General features: G+C 38.7%; 1 protein-coding gene across 2 annotated transcripts in view; it reads right to left on the reverse strand.

The window, feature by feature from the left end:
- The window catches only part of KCND3 (potassium voltage-gated channel subfamily D member 3), a 298,597-nt gene that overhangs the window by 60,948 nt on the left and 210,774 nt on the right, over positions 1-26,875 (reverse strand). For both annotated transcript variants that reach the window (XM_088153403.1, XM_088153402.1), the window contains exon 2: positions 4,137-4,299. In XM_088153403.1, the coding sequence (XP_088009529.1) occupies positions 4,137-4,299 (163 nt within the window). The remainder of the gene's footprint in view (positions 1-4,136; positions 4,300-26,875) is intronic.

Genomic DNA, 26,875 nt, shown 5'->3' on the forward strand with positions numbered 1-26,875 from the left:
CATGAGTACTCTCCACAGCATCTTCAAATAGGTTTAATGAATTGGTGTGCTTGTATGTTTAGTACCCCTGGAATATATGCTATGTGAAAATGACTTGCCTGTTTACACTTAGTATACTTTATTTAATTCAGACATTTATTTCGGCATAGTGAGAATTAGAAATTCAAATGTGATGAGAAAATATAATTTGTGTGTGTGTGTGTGTGTGTGAGAGAGAGAGAGAGAGAGAGAGAGAAACAACAACAACAACACTAATCTGGTAAGACCAGCAATAAATCACCTTAGCATGAAGTTAGTAACAAATAAAATTGAGTGTTGGAAAGTGTGTGCTGGGGGTTTATAAATTACTGACAGTTTTAGATAGAGGAAGAAGCAGGTTGGGGAATCCATTTTTGTTTCATCTAAGCACTAAAATCATATTTCAAAGGTTGATATTACTTATAAATTATATTGTAAAAGATACAGGATTTTTGCTCTGATATGTGCTGGGTTAAAGCAGTATATAGTAATACTTAAGTAGGAGGAACTGATAAAGCTGCCCTTTAAGAAATAGGGAAAAATTTTGAGTGCAGAGATCATTACTAAAAAATAATAACCTGTGGAATATTAGGACTTAGAATATTGATCTTGAAAAGTTAAGCAGGGTCATATGTGTCTATGACTTGATGGAAGACCACCAGGAAATGCCACGGCTGCATCTTGACTGGGATGTTGAAAAAACATCCTAGAGGAAGGCAAGGACCAACCATGTTCATATTGTTGACAAGAAAGCCACAAGTCCATGTCGTCACTCAAAGTAGAGTTCAACTTAAAAAAAAAGTCACCTTTCCTTAGGTAAATAGTTGCAATAATTGCTACTTTGGGGCTTTGGTGTAAATATCCTTGGATGAATTCAATGGCTCTCTGGACAGCTGGTACAATGGTATGTCTAAAATGACCTACTGATCCTGGGAAAGTAAAAGAGAACATACAGGACTAAACAAAAGATAAAATAATGCAAATCATAAGGATTTGGAGGTATTATTTCTCTAGAATAAAATTGTTTTCTGTGAAAAGTATGTGTTTATTTTTAGGGTTTGTGTGATCAATAGGGCTATTTTAAGCAAGTGAAGTGCTATTTTTGTTAAATGAGAGATATGGAGGTGTGGATATTGCTGCTGATGATAGCAGAATAAGGTTGTGCTCATGGGCATTTAAAATGATCAGAACTATCTGGAAGATAATAAGATTTTGTTGTATTTTATGAATTAAAACTGGTATACACAAAGAACTGAGATAAGAATATGGGTAAGTTTTCTTTTTTTATTGTCAAGGTTACAACAAAGGATGGTAGTATGCTGCTAGTTGAATGTGCCATTGTTAAGACAAACTAGAGTAGTTCATAACTTGTTCAGCTGCAATTTTATATCCGCATAAAGGGCTAGTGAATATCACATTATTTAATCAAGAATGATTTTGGAATGATGGAAAAAAGTACTGAAATGAAAGCACTATGTATCCAGAAATCCTATCTAAGAAAGTGTGAGAAAGATAAAAGTGTCCTTAAGATAATTCAGGGGCAAAATAATGGAGCTGAAGGGCTTTCTTCTACAGTTGAGATATCATAGACTCACATATCTTTTCAAAGTGTCACAAAATTTAAGATGTAACAGAGAAGTGTGTTTTAGGCACAAGCACCTTCATAATGATGGTTTTCTTCCAACAAGGCTAGTGAACTTCAACAGCAGGGTTGACTTGCATGTAGAAAAAGCCCATTACAAATGTGGTGTTGAACTTAGGACACAGGAGCCAGTTAATATTCATGGGTGGAATTTCATTGTCTTTAATGAGGCTATAGGCTTTTTGAGTATAAACCAGCATGCAAGTGGGAGGCAACTTGAATTGATCTTATTAATAATTAACATTATACATTTGTTAGCCACATGAGGTGGATAGGCTGCATAAACTATGCCAGATATCTGGTAAATGAAACAAACATGTTTCACAGACGGCCCTTTTAGGCCATGGCTAGATACATACTGATTCTGTATCAGGTCTACATAAGAATGACTAACATCAAGAGAACCACAGCAGCTATATTTCTCTTGATGACATATGGTCTACCTTGGTCTCAGTCTTCATCCATTCCTCATATGCTACTGCCACTAGTTTCCAAGTTATCTTCTGACATCACACTATGAAAACCTGTACTGGTCCTAGCCTAGTTACTGAAATGGAGACTCATTGGAAGCTCCTTGTCACTGAAGCTGTTTGAGTTTTCTTAATGGAAAAATGAGCTCTGGATGCAATGTTTATGTAGCATAATAGAAACTTATTTTTAAAAAGTTGCTGGATAGCGAGTGGGGCAAGGAAATTGGCAGGTGTTTTATTTTTTCACTGTTTCTTACAGCTCACTCATTTCCATTTGTTGCCTCCTTTTGTGTTTTAACAATAGTTTGTTCCTCATTCTTTGTTGCAGGTAGAAAAAAACTTCCAACCCATTATGGCTGATGTCTCTCTGTCTGTCACTTGGATTTACCAGCCAATACTGTGATGTGCAAGAGGTCTGCTTCAGCCTTTTCTGCAAAAGAGAGGGAGGTGCTGAGGTGCTATTAGAGCTAATTGACTTTCTTCTAATTACCAGAGATTTTTCCCCAGAGGCTTAAAAATGCCAGACAGCCACATCAGCTGTCTTTTGTTTTATTTGCAGGTTTACTGAGAACAACATTATTTAATGCTTACTCCATGTGTGTGTATGGGAGCTTTCTTGGGCTTTGAAATCCAGTGTTTATAGACTAGCTAGTAAAGGGCTGATTACAGTGCAATCCTATCCTCAGATGACACCTGCAGAGTCTGCTGAGGATCATGGAAACATAGAATTGTGGAATTGGAAGAGACTATGAGGATCATCTAGCCCAACCCTCTGAGTGTGCAGGAAAACCAGTTAAGCCGTCCAGCTTCTTCTCTGAAACTTCCAATGAAGGAAACGCACAACCTCAATAGGTTGACTGCTCCACTGTTGTACAAAACTTACCATTAGGATGATTTTCTTTATATTTAAACAGGATGTAAGCACCTTCAAATGTATTCATTATTTCTGTTCCTAGTTCCTGATCATTTTCCCCATGGTATCCTTTTACATACCTGATCTCATGCCTGCCTTCAGTCTTCTTTTCTTCAGACTAAACATCATGTTCCTTCAGACTGTCCTCACAGGATATGTCCTTAAGTTCCTGTATCATCTTTGTTGTCCTTCTCTGACCCTGTTCTAACTTGCCAATATCAGGATCACTACTAAATTCCAGCAGAACAAAATATTATGCCAGCAAGAAAAAGTAGCTTGAGATGCATAGATAAAGACTCTAAATCTTAAGAAAATTGGTCACACACCTCAGAACCTGAAGATACACATTTGGATATGGCATAAAGATGAATACTTTTTCAGAGTGGCCATTCAGTTACTTCAGATGATGGAAAGCCTTGGAAGAAAGACTTGAATAATGAAATGAGGGCCAGGAGGGGTGGGGGATGGATTTGATTCAGTTCTGGAGAAGCACAGTGGGACATGCATGTGAACAGAAGATAGAGTCAGATTCCAAAAAAGGATGGTACTTCCTCCTGTTTTTTGCACAACACTCTCACACACACACTTCTCATGACTAAGTCAACTGTATTTGATCTTCCTATTTATTGTCAAAAACTGTAAGGGCAACTGGAGCCTTTGGTAACCTCTACCTGTCACTAAGACAGCTCGCCTTTGCATTCACTATCTGAAAATTGTGACATTTCAGAATCTGATGTTAGGTAATTATGGTAATGATAATGATGATAATAGATGCAGGGATACAAAACACCTGAGTTCACCTTTATGAATGCCCACAGCAACTGAGGTGTTTTTGGAGATTTATTCTTCTGTTTAGGGTCTTTCTGCCTGAACAAATTAACTTAGTTAAGAGAAAAAACAAATGGAAGAGATGAAAGGGAGATAAAAACTGAATTGATAAAACATGGACTAAAGGATGATAATTTATTCTGGATGCCCCATGATATTATCATAATGAATAATGCATGATGTTCATAGAAAAACCAGTGCAAACCAGTATCAGTAGAACTGAACTAAAATATGCCCATTTATTGTAGCTTTCAATATATCTTACCTTTTGTGCTCGTCTCTTATCAGCTCTTTGATTCTGATGGTAAATTCGGCTGAAATTGGAAACAATAACTGGGACAGGAAGAGCAATGACAAGCACACCACTCAGTGAACAAATGGAGCCAAATATCTTGCCAGCAATTGTCTTGGGCACCATATCTCCGTAACTAGTATGGAAGAAAAAGGAGACAAATAAGATAGCAGTATTAGTACTAAACTGAGCATGTGCAAACACTGGCCAATCTGATAATCTAGAGCAGTGTTTCTCAACCTCAGTAACTTTAAGATGTGTGGACTTTAACTCCCAGAGTTCCTCAGCCAGCATGGGGAATTCTGGGAGTTGAAGTCCACACTTCATAATGTAGCTGACATTGAGAAACACTGATCTAAAGCGTTGTCTGGCTTTGTTTCTACTTGGAAATTATTCTCGGACTTTTTACTTGAGCCTCACAAAAAATGAAACTTTGATTTGGGGGGTTGATAACTGACTTATTTTATAACTATAGAAATACTTTGTATTAACTTTTTTTATATTTGTTATTGATATAGATTTATTTTGTAGCTTTTTAAAAATATTATAGTAAGAGGTGAATGTATTTTATATATGTGCCTGTACCAAAGAAAGTTGGAAGTTACTTTTCAAAAAAGAAAAGAAAAGAAACACTGATCTAAAGCAGGGTTTTTCAATGTGTTCCATGGAATTCTGAGGTTCCACAAGAACTTGATGGGATTCTGTGAGAGTACTACACTCAAAAACAATCTAAAGGCTTGTATTGGGTCATATTAATGCCCCAAAATTGCCTAAACTGGGTATGGGCAGCTCACTGAACACTCTACTAACTTAAAAGCTCTGCCAAATCTACTTTAAATTTCCTGCACTCCTTACTAGATCTTAGCTTCCCTTCATTTAGTGTGGTGACCGCTTACCTAGGCAACAACCTGCTTCATCAGATGTTCCATTTAGCACTTCTGCAGAATAAACCCCTGTGGCCCAAGATATAAAAGCAATCTAGAGCTCTATAAAAATGACAGATGATGCATTATCCCACGTTTGCTTAGTTTACATTAACAACAATCTCATGGTGATGGATGTGCTATTTAAGCTTTTACCTGCTTTTCTTCAAGCCACCCTGAATCTAGTTTTTAGCAAAAATGAGATGACTTTGGGTTTTGCATCAATTTTTCTAGCCTCATGAATTCTAAGCCTGGGGATATGTTACAGTTTTCAGTTAGTTTTAAAAGTCACTGGGATCAGACTGCTTTGTACCTGTAGTTAAAAAAAAAAATCAAAATCCATATGCACCCCCATGCATGATACGTACTTACCTGTCCTGTACAACATTAATCTAATGCGCAAATGTACAAAAGCAAGAATATAATTCCATCTGCAGGTAATAGTTCAATTGCATCTACTGTAGATAGTTCATTATAATGACTGTTGTAATACTGAAGTCTAGAGATAATTTTCCTATTTTCATCCATGTAGTAAACAATTGGTACTGACCGCAAAGCAAGAAATAAAACCTGGAAAATCTAACAACAGATCTAACAACTGGGTATGTATGGTGGATTTTAATTTCTATAATCTGTAGACAGTACAAGCAGTAAGGGAAATGTAGTTAATAGGAAAACTTGACAATAAAAATCACTCTTCTCACGTCAATTAGACAGGCTGTGAGAATCTTTGATCTGAAGGTAGTTTGACTGAGCTGCATCTTCAAATTGAAATTTCCAATTAAATTGCCAAATAAGTTTGCTACCTTGAATGAAATCAAGAAATTCCAAATAGGATCAATTCAATCTGATAGTTCAAGCTGAAAATACACATCATATTAAATTGAATTAATGACTCATGTAAGATTTAGGGGTATTTGCATATCCCTATTAATTACTTGAGTGAAAATAGTAAAAAATACATGCACATTTTAAAATAAATTGTAAGACTAATTCTTTTTGTTGTCACCCCAGTGTCAGCCTTCTGAGGAAGACCAGGTCAGGAAACCACAAAAATAATGTATAGATGGCATTACACCATGCTCAACTGTAATGTATTAGCTGAAATATTTCTAGATTTTTCTTGAGGGCTTATAATCAATGCCTATTTTGGCTGAAAAAATTTGGGGAGTCTATAAAAAATGTTTAATACTTCTTTATAAAAATCTAACCATTAGTTTACTGACCTCATTTCCCAAGACTTATAAACCATCGCAAGACAATTATCTGTCCATCTATAGATATTATCCTTTTTGGAAATATATCTCTGTTATAAATAAAAAATACATTTTGAAAGAAAAAAAAGAGATACACTTGCTTGTAAACATAAAACACTGTCAGGCTCACTAGCTCCTTGCCTAAAGCAGTTGGAGGGACATATTCCTATATTAAAATTTGAGTTTTTTTGGTTTGGAACTTGTATAGGAGCTTCTTTCCTGTTCTACCCCATGAAAGAGGCAATTGTGGCCCAGGGTTGCCTGTAGCCTTTGGGAACCCTTTTAGTGACTGGCTGGACCCGCTCTAATCGAAGGCATGTTTTCTTGCCATTTTGAGGTGGAAAATGTATTATAAGCCAGACAGTTCTGGTGAAACTATGTCCATCAGGTCACAAAGAGTTGGAAGAGTCTGAACAAGAATAATGCCCTAAAATAGGCATGCCATTTAGATACAAAGAAATCCTCAAAATCCTCCTGCCCTCAAATAGCTCTGGCCGTTTGTGTGATGTGGTCTCACACACTTCGAGGTTCTTATTTTCGCTAAAATATTAAGTCTTGCTCTTGCCACCAAAAGATTTGTTCAGAAGAATTGCACCCTCCCCTCAATCCTTATCTTGTACATGGAGGATCTCCAAGTATAGTGAGATATATATCCTGAGTTGTTTTGATTTCATTTTTACCCGCATTAACTATTATTAGTACCAGGACATAATGATTCACTCTATTTTGTGCCCAGACATAGTATTGGATTGGATATATATTTATGATAGAATATCATGAAAATGACTATCAATGCAAACAAGTAAGAACGCTGACATAGCAAAGGAAGTTTTCAAGAGTTCTAGATATATTGCAGGATTTTTTTAAAAAATGCAACTGACCTTATTAAAAGTTTGAAAATGAAATTTACAGAGAGGGAGACAGACTCATTTCATACTATAGAAACTGAAATATTATAGTGTTTAATGACTGTTACCTTCATCCATTCTAACAACTACTGGGGTAAAAAGCTTGTTTCACACTGAATTGGATCTTGCAAATTTTCATATGTTGTTTCTTATGCTAATCAGGTTGCTCTCACAAAAACAATTTCTTCTGCAATTATTTTAAAGTTCAACCTTACTTTTACTGAACTAAATTCAGGTGGTAGTTGATTGCTTTGATAATATTAGTGTCTATGGATAACCCTCTATTTTTCACCAATACATTAAGCAATTAGAAATAAAAAAGTAATAAAGAAGACTCTGAAAGCAGTATTTCAAAGTCAGCCAAGACAAATTTTCCATTAAACCTAAAATAGTCCTGTAGCATATATGAAAGAAGGGGACTTCTGAGCAAATACTTCATAGACACCAAGAAAACTCTTCAGTTTTCTTTGTTTCTTTTAGTGGCTTTATAACCTAAGAGTTCTGGGACATCTTAAAGTCTAATGGAGATCCAGTACGGTATTGCAACCCGAGAGGCCCAGAATTAATCTCCTATTTGACTATGGATTTCCATTTGACCTTAGTGACTGTGGGCCAGTTACTATTTCTCAGTTCATTCTATTTCCCAGGGTTCTTACTGGGAAGCTAAAATGAGGACTGAACCCATGTTTGCCATCCTAATTTCCTGAGAGAAAAAGTGGATTATTTGTGTAAGAAATCCATAAATAATAAATGAGCAAACAAATGTATTATAGCTTTAATATTCTTTGTAGAGTTTGCTATAATGGCTAGCAAAGCTACTGTTTTGGAAATGGTTATGAGCTAGTAACATTGTATTTAACTGGAACTATCTAAAGCAGAAGTTGGCAATTTTTTCAGAGGGTGGGCATCCCTGTACCCTCTAATGCGACTTGGGGCTTTTTTTTAAAAAAAAGATTCATTTTTCTTTAATTGTAGTATTCTATGTATGCTATCTAGAGATGCCATGGACAACTGTGAGTGTTGCTTTGCCACCCCTGGTTTGACATGCAAAGATCAGTGAGGCCAGATCCTCTAAATAGAAGTGTGTGTGTGTGCGTGTGCATGTGCATGTGTGTGTATTCTTTGATGGAGTAATAGGAGTATATTTTAGTGTATCTTAGTGTATGCCTCTTCCATGTGGGTGAAATGGAAATTATTTTCTGCAACAATTATTAGGACTGGGGGTGGAAGCATAAGTTGATTAAGCAGGGATCAGAGCAATCCATCTCTTTCAGAGCACCTACAGTTAGGAGACTGCAAACTGCATGATCAAGAAAGACTCAGGGAAGGGGGATATTTGAAAATTACACTTATTCTGGTATTCAGCAAAACATCTGTGAAAGGTCATTTGAGTATCAAATTAGAAATCCCCCTTCCAAAATATTCTATGCCCTTTCCTCTCTTGATTAACTTTGTAAAATGAGGCTAGATGAAGCACAATGTACCTGTCTGGAGTATATGTGAGCAGGGCTCCCTTTTGCCAGGGTTTAGCCCTATTCTATGTAGGGAATCCTAAGAGGTGTAAAAGAGTCTGTGAACATGTGCAAAGTGCTGCTCCTGCCTATACATTCCCACATGTTCAGGGGGAAAAAAAGTTTAGAAACTGGCAGCATGGATCCCATTCAAAGGTATCCCCCCAGTACTTGTCATATTTGAAGTTATGTAGTACAGTTATCTTTTTATTTGAGGCAGGGCTACACATTCTCTTGTATAGCCCTGGCTCAAATAAAAAAGTAAGTTACACTATATTCAGTCTGCAAACTCAGCCAAGCCAGCCCTTTTTTCTTGTTTTGCAAACAAAAGCAGGGAAAAAGCAGGGATAAAAAAGCTAAACTGCATCAGCATGAAACTCTAATGCACTGAAGTAATATGACACTCTACATAAATAGCATTTTAGAAATCAACAAACATGCCCACAAAATACCCAGTTTGCTAGGACAAATAACACCACACAATTTTCAAAGAACATATCAAAATAAAATCAAGACAAAAAAGAAGTCAGGAGCATTTCTAGAGAAAGAAAATGGGTTAGGTGAGTATTCTAGCATGGGAGTATATTTTTCAAAGCTCATGTAATGGCTTGGATAGAACAGGAAAAGCAAAAGATGCTATTTGTTACAGGCAATATCCAATCAACACCTATGATACTCAGGCAGGGGGAGATTGCAAAAGGAACAGAGGAAGTAAGGGAGGCAAAAACAGCAAAGGGAAGCACAGAATAATATTTCCTTGAAGGCAGATATTGTTGGACACATGTAACTTCCTTCAAATGGACAGGTTTGATGAAAGATGTTTGATCTCCATAAAACACTTTTATGGCCTAATAACCATCCTTGAAGTAATCTGGTCGAAGAATTAAAATAGTGAAGAATCAAGGCTAACTAACCATCAAACTTGCATCATGTCTATCAATAGCACACAAAAAGGAGTAATGAAAATGATTTTCAAGGTATTTCACACTAAACTGTGAACTCCTAGCTTAAAGTGCACTTGTGTGTCTGCCTATCCATATGGGTGCACATACAAATGCCTCTCAGGTTTAACTTCTAATCATACAGAGAATGGTTTACCAAAGTACTAATATTTCTGGATACTTTCACTCCCATCCTTTATGCTCTGGTGCTGGTACCAGAACATCGAGCTGCCATGTCTGCAGTCAGGGGAGGCAGAGGCAAGATACTGCTGGCTGTACTTCTTGCTGTCAGTGTCATATGTTTCCTTCTGTCATCTTGTCACTGGGGATGTTACCAGTATGTCTTTTTGGGAGAGGATCCACTCCAAACCATGACTGTCTCAGCCAAATCAGAACAGATGGCAGGTCTGAAGCAAGTTGTGCCTTTATTTTTCAACTTCTTCTAAATCCTTACCACCATTTCTAGATTCTTTATTTCAGGGTGGGGCACAAAACATCCTTATCTCTACTACAAGGAAGCATGAAGATGGCCCAATTTCCTCCTCGTGACTTATAGTGTCTTCTACTCTCACCCAGCAATGAGGTGATATAAAGCCTGTCCTCATTACTCTTTTATAGCACAATTGTGGTTTGAAGACTCTGTAAGATATTCTAAGTCATTATTGGGGAAATGGTCAATGCAAACATTCTCTGAGAATATAAACAGGGTTATGACCTGACTTTTGAGTTTTCAAAGCTACCTTGCATCAACAATTCTTTCCTGATATGGGAAAGTAGTATTTTATTTGCAATCATGAACAAAGCCATTTCTTATTGGGGGGAGGGGGGAGGGTTAAAGCTATATTCAGAACTTGTGATGGATCTAGAACTTAAACCTGCAGCCTGAGGACTGAGATCATCAAGGGGGAAAAAAAGCCAAAAGAAATATATCTTGTTAATCTTCAAAGCAGCACAGACTGTGTTTTTCTTAGACATGACTAGGCTTAATTTTAAAGAAAATGTTCATCATTGTGAAGAGTTATTGCAGAGGTAGTTCACAAAAATAAGCAAATTGTCAATAAATGGGGTAGCAGAAAATGCCAGCTCCACAGGAAATGCAATATTGCTGAGTTCTAAATGAGTAGCGGATATCCAAGAGTGGTGCCATTATTTTACTGGAATTATTTGCCCAGACAGCTAAAATGCTCTGAGAATACTTAGAAATTATCAGGAGATTAAAAAATATATATGATCAGTGTTGTGATACAGCTACCAGTCCCCCCACCCCAATATAAAAAGGGCAAGGTAAGCTAGAGGGCTTAAAAATACTTTTTAGATGGCAGGCTCTGGAATCTTGAATCTGCAGATTTTGGCTGTCTGGAGACAAAAAGTGCTTCTGCAACTGCAAAATATGAGTCACCAGATGATTTAATTCACAATACTATCAACAATCAATAGAATAGAAGGAACCAGATGCAAAAGGGGCTTTTCAGGATGCATCTTTGAGGGAGGAGCCACAGTTGGGTGTGGAGAACTTGCTTTGCAGGTAGATATGTTCATCCTCTGCTAGTATGGACTATATTTAGCTAGATGAAACAATGGTCTGATTTGGAATAAGGCCATCCTCTATGTGGGAAGGAAAAGCATATGACTATAGGCAGGGACAGGAACAGAAGCAACAGTGTAAAAATCATTTTGGGTGGAGACATTTCCATTTTTTCAGGTTTATAAGGGTGAGTGGTGATTGGTATTATAATGAGCTCTCAGAGTCAGGTCAGCATGTAATCCCAATCCTCTTTTTTGCAGCCATTGTAATCCCAAACTGTACATACACATTGAATGTTCCTTTAAAAAAAACAAGAGTCCCACAATTTACTCCCAGGCCAGAAGATCCTATCTGTCCCCATGTAACTAAGCAACATCATCACCCAAACCCAAAAAATTAAGCACAGTATCTCTTTAATACTGTTTGATTGTTTCATTTGGCTAGAGGGTTCATAAATGAAAGGCTGGCAAAGGAGAGGCTGTGCAGTTGAGCGGTGAATATTTTTCAGAGGTACTGTGAGTGGCACAGTCTGATATTTATCCTTTCCATGTGGGTAACACAACTGTTACTGGTAGTCCACAGAAATACTGTAAACCAAAGTACAAGAATGTGTGAATCAGTCCACCCTTGAAAGCTATTCCATTGTTTGAATTTTCTAACAGGATTGCTAGCATAGTCTGTTACAGTTTTAAAGGCTGTTAGTCCCCTTTTGAGCAATACATTTTTGATCACAATTCTGCTTCCTCCTCATCCTTGACATGCCACACCCCTTATGGATAGTCCCCTAGAGTGGTTTGACCTTTAGGTAACTAAAGAAACAAAACAGAACCTGATTTCTTCTTTCTCAATGAATTGTGCTAGAAATGTTTGTTTCATGAAGAAAACTTAATGAAAAGGAGTTTGTACAGAAACCCATGACATTGAGAATGGTTGAAAAAGGTAATCCCTATCAAAATGTGTGTGTGTGTGAGAGAGGGAGAGAGAGAGAGAGACAGACAGAGAGAGAGAGAGACAGGGAGAGAGAGTAGAGTGAATAGGTATACACATGTGTAAAATTGGAATGTGTATGGGCAGCTCCAGGAAAATGTCAGTACCCAATAGGATGCTTCTACTGACTTGGACATCGGAGTCCTTATCTGTAATTACTTGGAATTAATTTGATTCATGCATTAGAGGAAAGGCATACAAAAATAAGCACTTATGTTTGGACAATTCACAGAAATGATGAAGATAATGACACTGATGTGAGAACAGCATGGAAGAAATTTATATCTGAAGTTCATTCTCATTTCCTGTTTTATAATATGGATTCGGATGGTTAGTTGAATATGAAGAAATACGAAAGCTAGTCTGCAATGACTTCTTCAAGTGCTGAATATTCTGATGCAAACACAACCTGAAATTCTGATCTGTACTCTTTGCATGACAGATTCGGTCTCAGAAGATAGGTCTAAAATAGCTTATATTACAAGTTACCCAAAGATAGTGTATTCTTTGTTTCAGGCAGAAGGACTGTGGTCATAGATTGAACTCGGGCTTTTACTTAAAAAAATCAGATATCTCTGGTTTCTTTATTTTATTATTTCAAGGAAACAGTCAAGCCCTTTCCAGCCCAATTAAAACTTCTGAAACCAAGACCACAGACACATGTTTCTGTAATTAAAATGTGACTTTGTACTACTTTCTCACCCATTCCTATTATTTTGGCTTCAATTTCTAGGCTATCTGTGGGTGAAGAGCAAGTTGATTCATTCGTTGTGATAATGCAAAGCATTTGCAAGTTGACTTTGAGAAGCTTTAATTCCTAATAAAGGAGACAACCAGGCCTTGATGAGCTATAAAGCTAGTCTCCAAAGTAGATGGTCATTAAAAATTTCTTCTGTAACTGTGGATTAAACACAGTGAAATTAAAGTACCTGTCATTGTATGAACTACCTTGGGGAATTTTAAATTGCCAGCTTGCTCTTATGGATGCCAGTTTGCTAATTATCCTCAGAGAGGAAAAGCCCAGTAATTGGCCAGAACCATTTTCTTTTACATTATGTATTCTAGCAGCAAAGATCTACTGTGCATTAGAAGATATCAAGTTGATGCCAATCTGGCAATTCTTTCCAAGTCTCATGAAAGTAGATGCTTTTGAAAATTGTTCTCAGAGGCATTGGCATATAAAAAATAGGAGTGTAACTTCCCAAAAACTTCTCAACAGTATTTTTTCCGCTGTGCCCTAAATTATTCTGAAGTTTATCAGGGTGTCTCCTATGAGATTAATAATCAGGGACAACTTTGGACTTCAGAAAAAATGTAATGAAACCACTCTAGTCAATGATGGCAAATGGTAGGCACTGTTTGAGTGTCATATTTCTATGGTTAATGGTAGAAAACCTTCCTTGAGGGAGAGTATCTGACTTTCCTTATTATTTCCCTGAAAGATGAAGCCAAGAGAATTAATGGATGTGAACTATGGGTCATTCTCAGTTTCCTCAGAGGAAGAATGAGGCTCAACTGATCTAACCAGAGTTCTCTGAGAATGGAATAGAGTAAGTTTCCTTCAACGTGAGCTCAACTACTGGTGATTTCATGGACCCATTCATCTTGTTTTCTTGGAAGTAGTTTACTGTTGCCTTCTGGGACTTATTTCAATTTCCCAGTGTAGTACAGCTCTGGAATTTCCTGGTAGGCTCCCATATAATCACTAACTATGTCTAACTGTACTTAAACCTGTTGATATCAGTCCAGGTCAGCTTCACATTCTCATGTTTTCAATTATCATTTTTATTCTACTGTATATTTCACATGCTTTAGTTCTTGCCATTTCTGCTAACTGACAAGATTATATAAATGATTAGTAAAAATAATACCCCCTTGTTGGCAGTAGCACATAAAGTCAACAGGATGACATTCTCTTAATTTATTAAATAGGAACTAAGGAGACACAGTTTTTAATGACTGAGTTTATAGAATAAATATCACAGCTTTGTGGTATTCCTTAATCTTTTGAATGTCTACCTGAAAACTTGGCTGTTACACTTCTCCTAAATTCATTGATGCATGAAGATCGGGGGTGGTGGTTAACCTCTAAGAGTAGCACATCTGCAGCAATTCAATATGCAGCAACTGATGGGAGGGCATTGTCAAGATCAGTGACCTGGTGGAGGAATTCCTGTGTTGGCTAAGAGCTTTGCTCTTAAGATGCATCTGTTCAGCCAGGCATTTATTGCAGCTGATGATTCGTACCTTCTTCTGAGGTGGTTAGGCACTGTTCTGTATGGCAGTATTTAAGCTGTTTATGGTTTTAAGCATGCTACTTTTATACACTTTATTGAACTGCATATGTTTTAATTATTCTTAATGTCTTGTAAACTGCTTTTCAACTACTGTGGGTTTTTTAATGTTGAAAAATGAATTAAAATTTTATTTTTAAAAATGTAAAAAATCATAGGAGTCAGTTAATTTGCACACTCCTCCCTTGTTTTTATCTTTAATCAATTGCATTTATAGAACTAATTGTGTCATAGGACATGTATAATGAAGAACATGACTAGCGTTCAAAAATATTGTATTCCAATGAGCTTTAATTGAATGTTCTTAACCCAAATATACTCTAAAATTTTCTCTCTCCACCAGGACTTGGAGACCCATAGAAGACTCCAATTATTTGTTTTTAAAAGGTAACTAATCATCCTGAAAGTTTTTTGTTGCTGTTAAAAAAGAAACCAAACAACCAATTAATGCTTCTAATGAATGTATACTTTAAGTAATTAGTCAATAGTCTCATTAGTGTGGCTGGGAGATAAAAGAACGTCTTATGATAAGCAACCTGAGGACCTAACTAGCCCTGTCAACAATATCAAAGCAGTCGAGGGAAAGTTTTCAGTGTTCTGCTTCTGCACCCAAATTGGGGGGGGGGAGGGGGAGCAGGGCCAGGGCTAGAATCTCCTAGTTTTGTTGGGCTGGGTGAGATATAGTGGGGGTTGCCAAGTTGGCTGTTCCAGGGGAAGATAGGTCTCCAGTTTGGTGGTGGCCTCCTCTTCCAAGTCAGCTACCCCTACTTGGGGGTCTGATGGCCAATTTGTTGTGGCACCTGGCCTCAAGCTGATGCTGATAATGCCAGGTCTGTTTGTAATAAGTCCATGTCCATCCATGATTTGGTGGTGAACAAACAAGCAGTTCTGGCATGCATTACTGCAACTGGGCTGAGAGAAGGTTTTGATGTTGCCCTCTTATAGATTTGCCCAGACAGGTTTTTGGGTCCTGCACCAACTTTGACATCAGGACTGTGGAGGTGGGATGGTGATCTATTGTGATACTTTGCCTGTGGCCAGGATCACTGTTTTAGAGGTAGCTGGGTGTGAATGCCTATGTGTTTGGTTAGGCCATGGGGACAAACCAGGGATCCTTTTGTTATACCAGCTACCCTGGTGCTCCTTAGGATCCCTTCTTGAGTTTCTAGACCTGGTTGTAACTGTCTATTGGTACTGGGGGACTTCAATCTCCAGGTGGTTGAGCCTGGGTCCTAGAGCCCAGGAATTCATGGCCTCCATGACAGCCATTGGCTTCTTACAGGTTATCTCTGCTCCAACCCATATGGGCAATCATACGTTAAAGGTTGTGTTCACTTCCAAGCACTTGTATGATCTGGATGTGGAGGGTATTACCGTATGCCCTTTGCCATGGTCAGATCACTTCCTGCTCCAAATGTGTCTGCCTGCTGGTCATTTCCTCTGTAAAGCTGGATCCATTTGATGGTCTGCAAATGGAGTTTTATGGATCTGGCTTGATCTCATGGATCTTGCAGGCAGATTAGCAAGAAGTGGTATCTTGGACCTTGATGATATTACCCCAAGTGGCCTCTCTGTTGGCCAATCCCAGGTGGATAATTGGTTTTCTGAGAACCTCCAGGTGGTGAAGTGGCAGAAGTGATACTTAGAGTGAAGGTGGAGAACAATGAAGTCTGAATTTGACCAAGTACAGATATGTACCTATGTTCACACCAACCCTGTGGCAATAAGAATAGCAAAGGGCTTTCACTGTAGTAACTGGGGCATCATCTTGCCCTGTTAATCTGGTCTTCTTTGAGCCTGTTACCTCTGAGGGAGTTGATAGGGTACTCTACTAGTTGTCTTGACCAAATGTGGGCTGGATCTTTGTCCCTCCTAGCTTTTTCAGATGGGGGAGGTTGTTTCCTGGACCTGAGAGGTTGTGAACACCTTGTCGCAAGAGAGGTCAATCCTGGCAGCCTTGAAAGAGGCATTGGCTGATCCCGTCCTAAAGAGGCCTTCCCTAGATCCAGACCTATTGAATAAATACTTTCCAGTCTCCAATCTTCCCTTTTAATGAAAGTTATTGAGATAGCAGTTGAGGACTAGCTACAGAATGTCCTAAAGGAAGTGGATTATTTGGACTCTTACCAATCAGGCTTCAGAACTGGGTATGAGACAGAGACAGCATTGGTCATTCTTATTGATGACCCTGTCTGGGCCTGGATGGAGGTAGTGCATTTGTCCTGCTCCTTTTGGACTTCTTGGCAGCTTTGATACCATCAGCTATGGTATCCTTCTGGACTGGCTGCAGAGGTTGGGGATTGGAGGTATTGTTTTACAGTATTTCTATTCCTTCCTCAGTGGCTGGTTCCAATCAGTTGTAATTGCGGAAGAGAGATTAGCATAGTGGAGTGCTACAGGAGGCAGTTCTCTCTCTCTCTCTCTCCCCCCCCCCCCACATTATATAACATCTACTTGAAGTCACTGGGAAAGGTCAACTGGTGGTTCAGGGTCCAGTATCATTAGTATGCTGATGATACTCAGCTATATATTGCAAACTTGGGCCACTCTGTTGATGCTGTCCTGGTGTCTGGAGGCTGTTAGAGTCTGGATGGGAGACAACAGGCTCAGTTTCAGTGTCATCTCTTCATTGGAGTTGGTCCAACCATTTCAATTGTGCTGGGAGAAGCAGCTAGTTGTTTCCCATTTTGGGGAGGTCAGGGGACCAAAGCCTGGAGGAGTTCTTTCTCTATAATGGAGGTGGCTCTCTTGAATGGCCTCCTGTGGGAAGCTTGTTTGGCTCCAGTGTTATCTGTCTTCTATAAACAGGTGAAAATAGAGCTTTTCTTGAAGGCATTTTGGGGGTGGAGGCCAAGGTACTATTTTGAGGTTGTATCTTTTATTATGTTTCATTATGATAGTTTTGTTTTATGAGTCAGTAAGACTAGTCTTCTGTCTATATCTATCTTCTATCTATCTATCTATCTATCTATCTATCTATCTATCTATCTATCTATCTATCTGATATGTTAAACCAATTAATTGAAAAAATATACATATTTATAAAAGCATTAATACAATAATATAACTTCAGAATTAATATTTTTAATGCCCTACTATGTGAAACAGGAATGATGGAGAGGTTCTAGGTTGTGGAGAATTTTGATACTATTCAGCAGTGTTTTTCAACCTTGGCAGCTTCCAGATGTGTGGACTTCAACTCCCATAATTCCCTAGACAGCCTTGCTTGGGAATTCTGGGAGTTGAAGTCTACACATCTGGAAGCTGCCAGGGTTGAGAAACACTACTATACAGGATTCATGACTATGGTGGAAGCAGTTGCTGACTTTCAAGCATTCCTTGCTTGTAGCTGGAACTTACTCTATATTTACACTTGCCCAGATAATTTGGGGAACCACTTCCCAGTGTGTTCTTGTTATTCCATATATCAAAATTGCTGAAAATATTTCATACAGATCTGCCACATCTACATGAGTTACCTAAGGTTTTCCCAGGGAAATGGGTTTCTGGTGCACTCATTCATAGTTATTACAATGATTCCAAGTGTTTTCCTGCTGTGAGCGAACTGTGTGAGATACTACAATCAAACTGCAGTCTTTTGCTGATGGAAATATGTGCATGGAAGTGAAAATTGTGTGTTTGTGTGCAGATAGTCCTCACTTACTGACTGCTTGTTTAGTGACTGTTTGAAGTTACAATGGCACTGAAAAAGGAGATTTAGGACTGGTCCTTAAAATTGTGGCTGTGGCAATTTCCCCATGGTCACGTGATCACAATATAGGCACTTGGCAACCAACACAATTTATGATGGTCACAGCATCCTGCAGTCATGTGATCACCATTTGCAACCTTCACATCTGGCTTCCGGCAAGCAAAATCAGTGGGGAAGCTGGAAGGAAGTCGCAAGTCACAGTCACATGATGTGCTCAATGACCACAGTGATTTATTTAATGACTACAGCAGGAACTGACATTGTAAGTTGGGTGCAGTTGCGTGATATTTTACTTCATGGCCACATTACTTAGTGATGGCCTGTCCCAGTTGTGGTTGAAAAGTGAGGACTATCTGTGTGTGTGTATAAATATGTATCCTCACAGTTTTGTACAGATATGGAGTTGCGCTCCTGAGTAAATATCTCCTCAGAACTTTACTTTGGCTTAATCCTTGAAATGTGCTCTGTTAGAGATATTTCCCATGCAGATGTTTCATACTTTTATTTTTCAGTGTATATAGAATTCAGTAAAAAATGAGGGGGAGAAAAGTATTTTACAAGTAATATAATATTTATTAAAACATTAAAACAAATAAGAACATCAAGCAAAACCAGCAGATTAAAATCCCCCAGCTTGTTAATGAAGGAAGCCTTTCCAATAAAAGTTATATATTGCCAAAACCTGGAGATTTCTTGATGTGTTGTGAAGAGAGAAATATTTTGCAATCCAAAATGCCAAGTTTTTATATGTTCTGGGAGACCATGGTGCATAAATGAAAAGTTATTCTTAAAGCTTGTTAGTCTCAATTGCATGAATATCTTGCTAAATAACATTTTAAGCAAGACAAAACCTGTTTTTTTTCCCAATCTTTCACATAAGAGTCTGTTCAAATTGTTCTTGTCAATCTTTCCTCCTTAGTCTAAGCCAGTGTTGTCCAAACTTGGCCACTTCAAGATGAGTGGACTTCAACTCCCAGAATTCCCCAGCCAGCATGGCTGACTGGGGAATTCTGGGAATTGAAGTCCACTCATCTTAAAGTGGCCAAGTTTGGACAACACTGGTCTAAGCCCATTGACAGCTGGGCATGCAACTGAGAACAATACTTTGACTGGTTCTTCACGTGTTGGATACCTTTTAGATATCACTTGTGACATCACTAGTGATATGTGACTAACCTTCCCAGTATTGTTTTGCCATTTTTGTACCATCAAGCATCATTTTAAAATAACACCTCAGAGCAAGGTAGGGGCATCCACAGTAAGCCACAGTGTTTGTTACTGACAAAACATTAATTTAATTGATTTGATTTAGATGCCACCCAACTCCAGAATGACTCACCCTGCCAATGCAAAAGGGGCAGAGTTTGTGTGGCAAAGATGCAACACACATTTTGTCCCCCCCCCCCCTTGTTGCCCCCAAATGCCTCTGGAGCAAGGATGAGGAACCAGTGGTCTTCCAGTCATCACTGAATTACACCTCCCTGGAGCCATTGTCCGAATGTATATCCTGTGTAGTGTAACTGAATAGAGTGCATTTACAGCTCCAGTTTGCAGAATCATAGTAAAAAATACAGCGTGGTCAGGATATGCTTTATTCCACTGTGTTCATAAGCTACCCTCTTAGCCACCAGGCACAACTTGAGATGCCACTGCAACGTGAATGTTATCATGACTATTTCAGAAATACAATTTAACAGAGCCACATAGAAAACAATGTCGATCTATGCTGAACTGCCTGGTTGTTGCATGCAATGCATTGCCTTTCAGCTCGCAGCAGTCAGGTGGGATGAGCAAACAAACTCTTGGCTGACTGGATTGGCCCATCTGCTTTCTTCCTTTCAGCAACGCTTCCATGCAAGCCAAATATAGCACATTGTTGCATCTAAGCAGCCATATATAAAATGTATTGCTTCCCTGACAAGATAAAAACATTTTTTTTTCTGATTGAAGAGTTCTTCAGAAAACATTCTGAAGGCAATTAATTTCCTATTGCTGCATACAGCTGTAGGGAATTTCAGCTTTGTTTTGATAGATTAATATCATGCTATGGCATCAAACAAGGACCTCAGTGTCTCCAAAATGAATGCACAGTAAATCATCGGGGACTAAAAATAGCACAATAAAAATATTCACTGTTATACCACAAAGATATGGCTTACAGGTTTGTTCCCATGTGATATTTTTCTGAAGGTATGGGGTTCAGCTTAATCTCCAGCATTATTGCTATCAAGAGATGACTGCGAGAAACTGTATTTCTCTGAAGAAAACTTGGAGTAAATCAGTCATCTCTTGAGTCAAATGGGGGAAAGGTGCTGGAAGACACATTGGTTAACATTAACTGAAATTTTTTTCTTCTAATATGAGGCATAGGAAACTGCCTCGTGTCAGGTCAGACTTTGACATCTAGTCTAGGGATAGATAATTAGTGGCATTCCAGTGTTGCTCCACTGCAACTCCCACCATTGGCTATATTTTCTAGTAATGTTGGAAATGATAGCTCAGCACCCTTTTCCACAGATGAGTTTCCATATCATATACTATTCATATACTATACTATGGTGTAGTATGATACTGGGCATCTTCTGTTCCTATTGTACATATTATTTCCTTTCAGTGTAAACATCCAGATTGTCTCTGCGATTATTCCTTAGTATCCCCCCCTTTCTTTTTTTTCAAACTGCTGTAAACTTCATAAATCCACTTTTAGTGAAGATCTGACCTCAGAAGAAAAATACTGTTCTAAGGTTTCAAGAGGCATGTCATGACGTATGATTATATTGCTGATTAATGGACTTATAACTCGGTGTTATTTATTCTCTCTCTCTCTCTCTCTCTCTCTCTCTCTCTCTCTCTCTCTCTCTTTTCAGATGGAAATATGATCAGAGGGAGATCACCTCCTCAGGACTTTGAGCTAAGCAGAGAAGTTGTCTGGACAGCGCTTGAACTCTTCCAGCTGGTAATAAATAAGGTGCTGAGCAGCTCATCGGGTTCTAAAAATAGCTTTTCCAGCAGCCTTCTCTGATGATTATCTCTCTATCACACACACTCTCTCTGTGCAACACACACAGCCCTAAAAATAGAAAATGATAATCAGAAGGCTGAAAGCCCTTTAACTACAGTGTAGAGACATTAGCAGCTGCAGAAATAATGAAGATTTTGCACAGTACAGTTTTTGATTAGATTGCTGTTTTCTACTCGGTTGCTGTAATTTTTAGCTAATAAATCAAATCCATGACATGGAAGCCCTGTGCCTAATGCCAAATGTATGTATTCAGAAAGATGGGATTATTTAGCAGGTGGGGTGGGGGACCTGCATTTTCAACATGTCTAGAAGAACCATCCCTTCTCTTCTTACTTTGCAAGGCCTAGGATGGACATGAGAAACTGGTTCTGGAACAAGTTTATATTTCGACACTCTAGAAAGCCCAGGTTAAACTACCACTTGGTTGCCCTACAGACTGAATGCATTTATTTAAGAGCTTGGTGAGGTAATATATATCTTCTTAAAGATACAGTAGGACTGACAGACTGATTTCCAAAGATCTTCTTTCCATTTACATATCAATGTATGCCTCACAGTTTGCAAAACAACACATCTCCTTTGTCATTTCTTATTAGATTGGCTCCCCCCTTTTTTTTTCCTGAAGAATTTGCCATTGTGGGTAAATAGGCATTTGTATATTCTATTAAGATTTGCCTGAGATAAGTGACGTAAGCTGTTGTTGTTAGTGTTTATTAATAACGCTGCTAATGTGAAATAAATATTATCTTCTAGACTTGAATGATGCTCATTACCACTATTAGATGAATGGTGGATATGATTTTCCAGTGATGGTGTGATGCATAATGAAATTATGTTTCTCAAGATCATTGACAGCCTAACTGCATGATTATTTTAGTCCATTGCCTTGAATCAGAAGTCATCTAGTACATTCTTGGCACATTTTAACCAGACAGATGCAGTTCAAACCTACTAATGGCATTACAAAATCTCTTTTTCATGCCAGACTCTCAGAAATGTAGCTGGTCATTTTAGATTTCTCAGCAGAGAAAGAAAAAGAAGACCTTCCTCTTCTAGCTGGTTGATCTTATCTCTATGACAGAATACACATTTTGAAGTTAAGAGACCTCTCAGTTCAGTTTCTGGCATCTTGGAACAAGAGAAGGACCTTGGAAAGCAGAGATCAGAAAGATGCCTACATTTACAATCTCTGTTTGTGGATTCCAAGACTTACATGAACACTGGCCAATGACAGAGTGTTAAAAACTTGTTTTTTTATTTTATGGAATCACACTGGGACTAAAATGAGAGAGGTCCTAGTGCCTGAAGTAAAGTGTTAAGATGCTTAGCTAAATAGACTTTTTCAGAATTCTCAATATCAAATGGCTTCCAAGCAGTTCTTCTGAAACATAAATCCTGCTAATGATGACAGGTGGTCTATGTACAGTCCATTTTCTTCTTTTCTGTCATCTCTTGGCAACAGTATCTACAGCTCAGAAGAATAGTATACCCACCTTCCACAATGGTCTCTAACTGAATTTCTATCTGTTTCAGTTTAGGATAAACTTTTTAAAAGAGTTGAATTTACAAATGTAAATGTTAGAAGATAAAATATTCAAGTGATATAACCTGACATACCTTTTACATTCCAGTCTTACAAACACCTAACAGTGTTGTGATTGAAGTTTAAATCAAAAAGGTTAAATCACTTACAAGTTTTTTTCTCACTTTTAGTCACACTGAATTAAATGACAAATAGATTATATAAGCCTTGGAATATGGCAATTCAACCTTTTAAGCAAGGCAGATCTAGGCAAACCAGCATTAAAAGCTAAACTGATTTTAATCCTGTAGAAATTCCTTGCATTCTTTCTGGAATATATTTAGAAACTTTTCTCTATTTGCCTCTTTCCTAGACCAATACTTAGGGTTACAAATATTGGCTCTTAGATCTTTAATTTGCTTTTAAAGAATGTTGGGTGTTAGACAGACAGTTGCTTAGGAAATATAATCTCATGAGAAGATCACATAGATCTAAATCATATAGTAAAAGTAGTGGAACAGAATATTCTGTCTTTACATCTCAAATATCATATTTGCATTCTGAATTTTGCACTGATTATGGTCTACAAAAATATATGGCTCTAATGCACAAATTATTTATTGCAAGCAATTCCATAATGCTCATAATCTGAGAGCAGATAGCAATAGCCCAATATGTTTTGCTGCCTGTCCAGAAAACCCACATTTGCCACAACGGAAATTAAAAAAAAAGAAATGTGAAAATAATAGGGAATACTGTTATTTAATAGTATCCCTAAGTCTACTTCTCAAGTTGAGCTGCCTGCTTAATGAAAGGAACATAAAAATCTGGGAACAAAAATGACTCAGTTCATATTTTTTATTAGCTCCCAACCTGGACTCTTTTTGGTGATATGGACTGTGATCTTTTCAGGTCTCACATGGAAAGTAGAAACAATACAAGCAACTATGACGTGCCTGCACAATCTGTTTTATAAGAAGTGGCTTGGAAATCAGATCACCCTCCAAATGAGAGTAGCAGGATGAAGATTGGGATGAGGTCTTTTGACCTAGGGAAGTGCTGGTGGGGGTCAGGGGGTTGGGGGCAGGTGAAAACATAGTTGTGATTACAGACAGAGAGAGATGAGGCAGGAGGCAGGCCACACTCGGGGAGCATGGCCCTGGTGTCTTGTACCAGTTCTGTATTCCAACTGCTCCCAATCTCTTCCTCAGTGCCTGGTCATTGGACCTTCAGGGGTTCAGCTGCTGTTGCTAAATGCCAGGTCAGCCTGTAATAAAGTCTCCCTCATCTGTGACTTAATTATGAATGAAAAGGCTGACTTGGTGTTTATTACCAAGACCTGGATGGACTCAAAGGGGTTTGCTCTTTTGGAAATGGCCCCATCTGGGTTTTGAGTCTGGCATCAGGTGAGATTCCAGGGCATGGGTGGTGGAATAGCTATGATCACCTGAGATGCTCTGATTACTTTCAGAAGCACTGCCCTGCAGATTAATGTATATGAGATCCCACTTGTAAAGTTTAGCTCTAGGAATCAGTTGGGATTGTTGCTGCTGTCTACCACCCTGCTACATAGCAACTTCCATGCCTGAGCTCAGTTCTGTGACCAGGTTGGCAGTGGAGTTCCCTAGGTTTATGATCCTAGTGGATTTAAACCTGTCTTCCTTGATTTCAGATTTTGATGTGGCTTTGGAGTTCACAGCCTCCATAGCAACCATAGACCTGACCCAGGTCATCAAGGGCCCGATACCCAGCAGTGATCACATGTTGTATATAGCTGTCTTGGGGCAGGGATGACATGATTTAGTTTTGGGGGGAGGCTATTGTAGAGGGAATAGGGAATGGCCTTGAAGGACAGGCAGAAGAACTGCTACCAAGGCAAAGATCAGACAAGCGGGGCTTGAGTCCATTCCAAGAAACTAATTTGAGAAAACATCTCAGACAAGCCCCTTCCTAATTCACATGAAGATAAAGTGAGGGAGGGGGAAGTATATTCAGACTTGCGGGATTCTGTTATTATATCTGTTCTGATAAAATAGTTTTATTCCTATATGGCATTGGTTTCTTGGTCTGATCTACCTTATAGGACTGATATCCTATAAGGTAGGATCAATCCCTTGCCATAGACAGATAACTTTCTGATTGCCTTGGAATGCTCTGATGCTGCTCTCTGCTAGGGAGGGAGGACCTATTTTATTGGTGTGACCCGGGCACCTGATGGACCAAGTTGAGTTGCAGAGGGAGGTTGGGGAGGGATAGCACAATCAGACTTGCAAAATTCTGTTATTGTAGCATATGTCAAGAAAGCATTGTTCTAGTCTTCATGTGGAGTTGTTTTCTGGTCTGGTATATCTTGTGGGGCTGACAGGAGTGGGGGAAACAGTATTGCAGAGCCTCCAAGGCCAGTTCCAGTTGGTGTTGATAGGATGGAAGAGATCTAGTCCAGAACCCCTTTCTTTGTGGGATCCCTCAGGGCTCTGTTCACTCTTCCTTCTGTTTAACATGAAACTGCTGGGTGAAGTCATCTGCTGACATGAGGCAAGTATCATCAATATGGTGTGTGTGTGTGTGGGGGGTCTGGATGGGGAAGAACAGACTTCAGCTCAACTCTAGCAAGACCAAGTGGCTTTAGGTTTTAGGCCCCCCTGGATCTGGGAATTTTCCATCTTTAGTTTTCAGTGGAGAACTGGTGCACAGTTTGGGTTCCTCCTAGACTTGTAGCTCCTGTTCAAGGAATAAGTGGCAGCCATAACCAGGATGGCTTTTGCATAAATTTGTCTTCTGCACCAATTGTGCCCTTTCCTGGATTGGAAGGCACTACTTACGTATGCTAACTCATGACTTGGTTACCTCCCTAATGGATTCCTGCATTGCACTCTACATGAGGTTGTCCTTGAAGACAATTCAGAAAGTATAATTGGTCCAGAATGCACCAGCATGGCAGTTATGGGTACGCCTTGGTATGCCTATGTCATACCACTGCTCTGTGAGCAGCACTGGCTCTGAATAGACTTCTGGGTACGATTCTAAGCATTGGTTTCCACATATAAAGCCTTTTGTGGCATGTGGCTGGGTTATTTGTGGGACTGCCCTTCTCCAATTATTTCTGCCCATTCCACTAGATCAAGCAGAATGGGCATGCTTCTGGTCTCATATATTAAACAGTGCCACCTGACAGGATCCAGGAAATGTGCCTTCTCCATCACAGCCACAACCATTGGGAACACCATATACCCCAAGATTTGCTTGGCCCAACCCTGCTGATATTTTGTAAATCCTTGAAGATCTGGATGTTACCTTGGGTATGAGGAGTGGGGCCTGTTAATGTGACTTTTTTCTTAGTGTGATTGCTGTTATATGAGTTGGCCTAGGTTGTCCTCAAGTGCTAGTATGTTATTATATTATTGTTATTATTTGTGTGTTTTTTTTAAACCTAAGTTTATTGCCCAACTTTTCAGTTTGCATGATGTGTGGGTATATCAATCAATGTAAATAAATATATCTTCTTAGTCATCTTTTTTGTAGGCTAAACATACACAGATCCTTTAACTGTTCCTCATAGGCCTTGGTTTCCAGTCTCTTCACCATCTTGGTAGACCGCTTCTGAACCTGCTCCAATTTGTCACTGTCATTTTTGTAGTGTGGTGCCCAGAACTGGGGACAGTATTCCAAATGGGATCTGAGTAGGGTAGGGTAGATGGGAACAATTTCTTCTTGTGAGCTTGACTCTTAAGTCCCTATTAATGCATCCAAAATAACATTTGTCTTTTTAGTAGCTACATCTCATTGTTGTCTCATGTCCAGTTTGTGATCTACTAGAACACTGAAACCTTTTCACATGTACTATTGCCAAGTCAGGTGTCCCCCATCCTACACTTATATCTTTCATTTTTTTTCCTCCCCAGTTGCAGAACTTTGCATTTCTCCCTATTAAATTTCATCCTATTCATTTTGGCCCACTACTCAGCTCTGTCTAGATCTTCTAAATTTTTCTCTTTCTCTTCTAAGTGCTTACCAGACACTTCTAGTTTTGTGCATTCTACAAAATTGATAATCATCCACTCAACTCCATCTCCTCATTAATAAAAAATTTGAACAGTATGGAGCATAGAAC

Source organism: Python bivittatus, unplaced genomic scaffold, assembly GCF_059951505.1.
Source record: "Python bivittatus isolate LINGU-HERP-01145 unplaced genomic scaffold, Pbiv_v1 ctg000700_np1212, whole genome shotgun sequence".
NCBI classification, from domain to species: Eukaryota; Metazoa; Chordata; class Lepidosauria; order Squamata; family Pythonidae; genus Python; species Python bivittatus.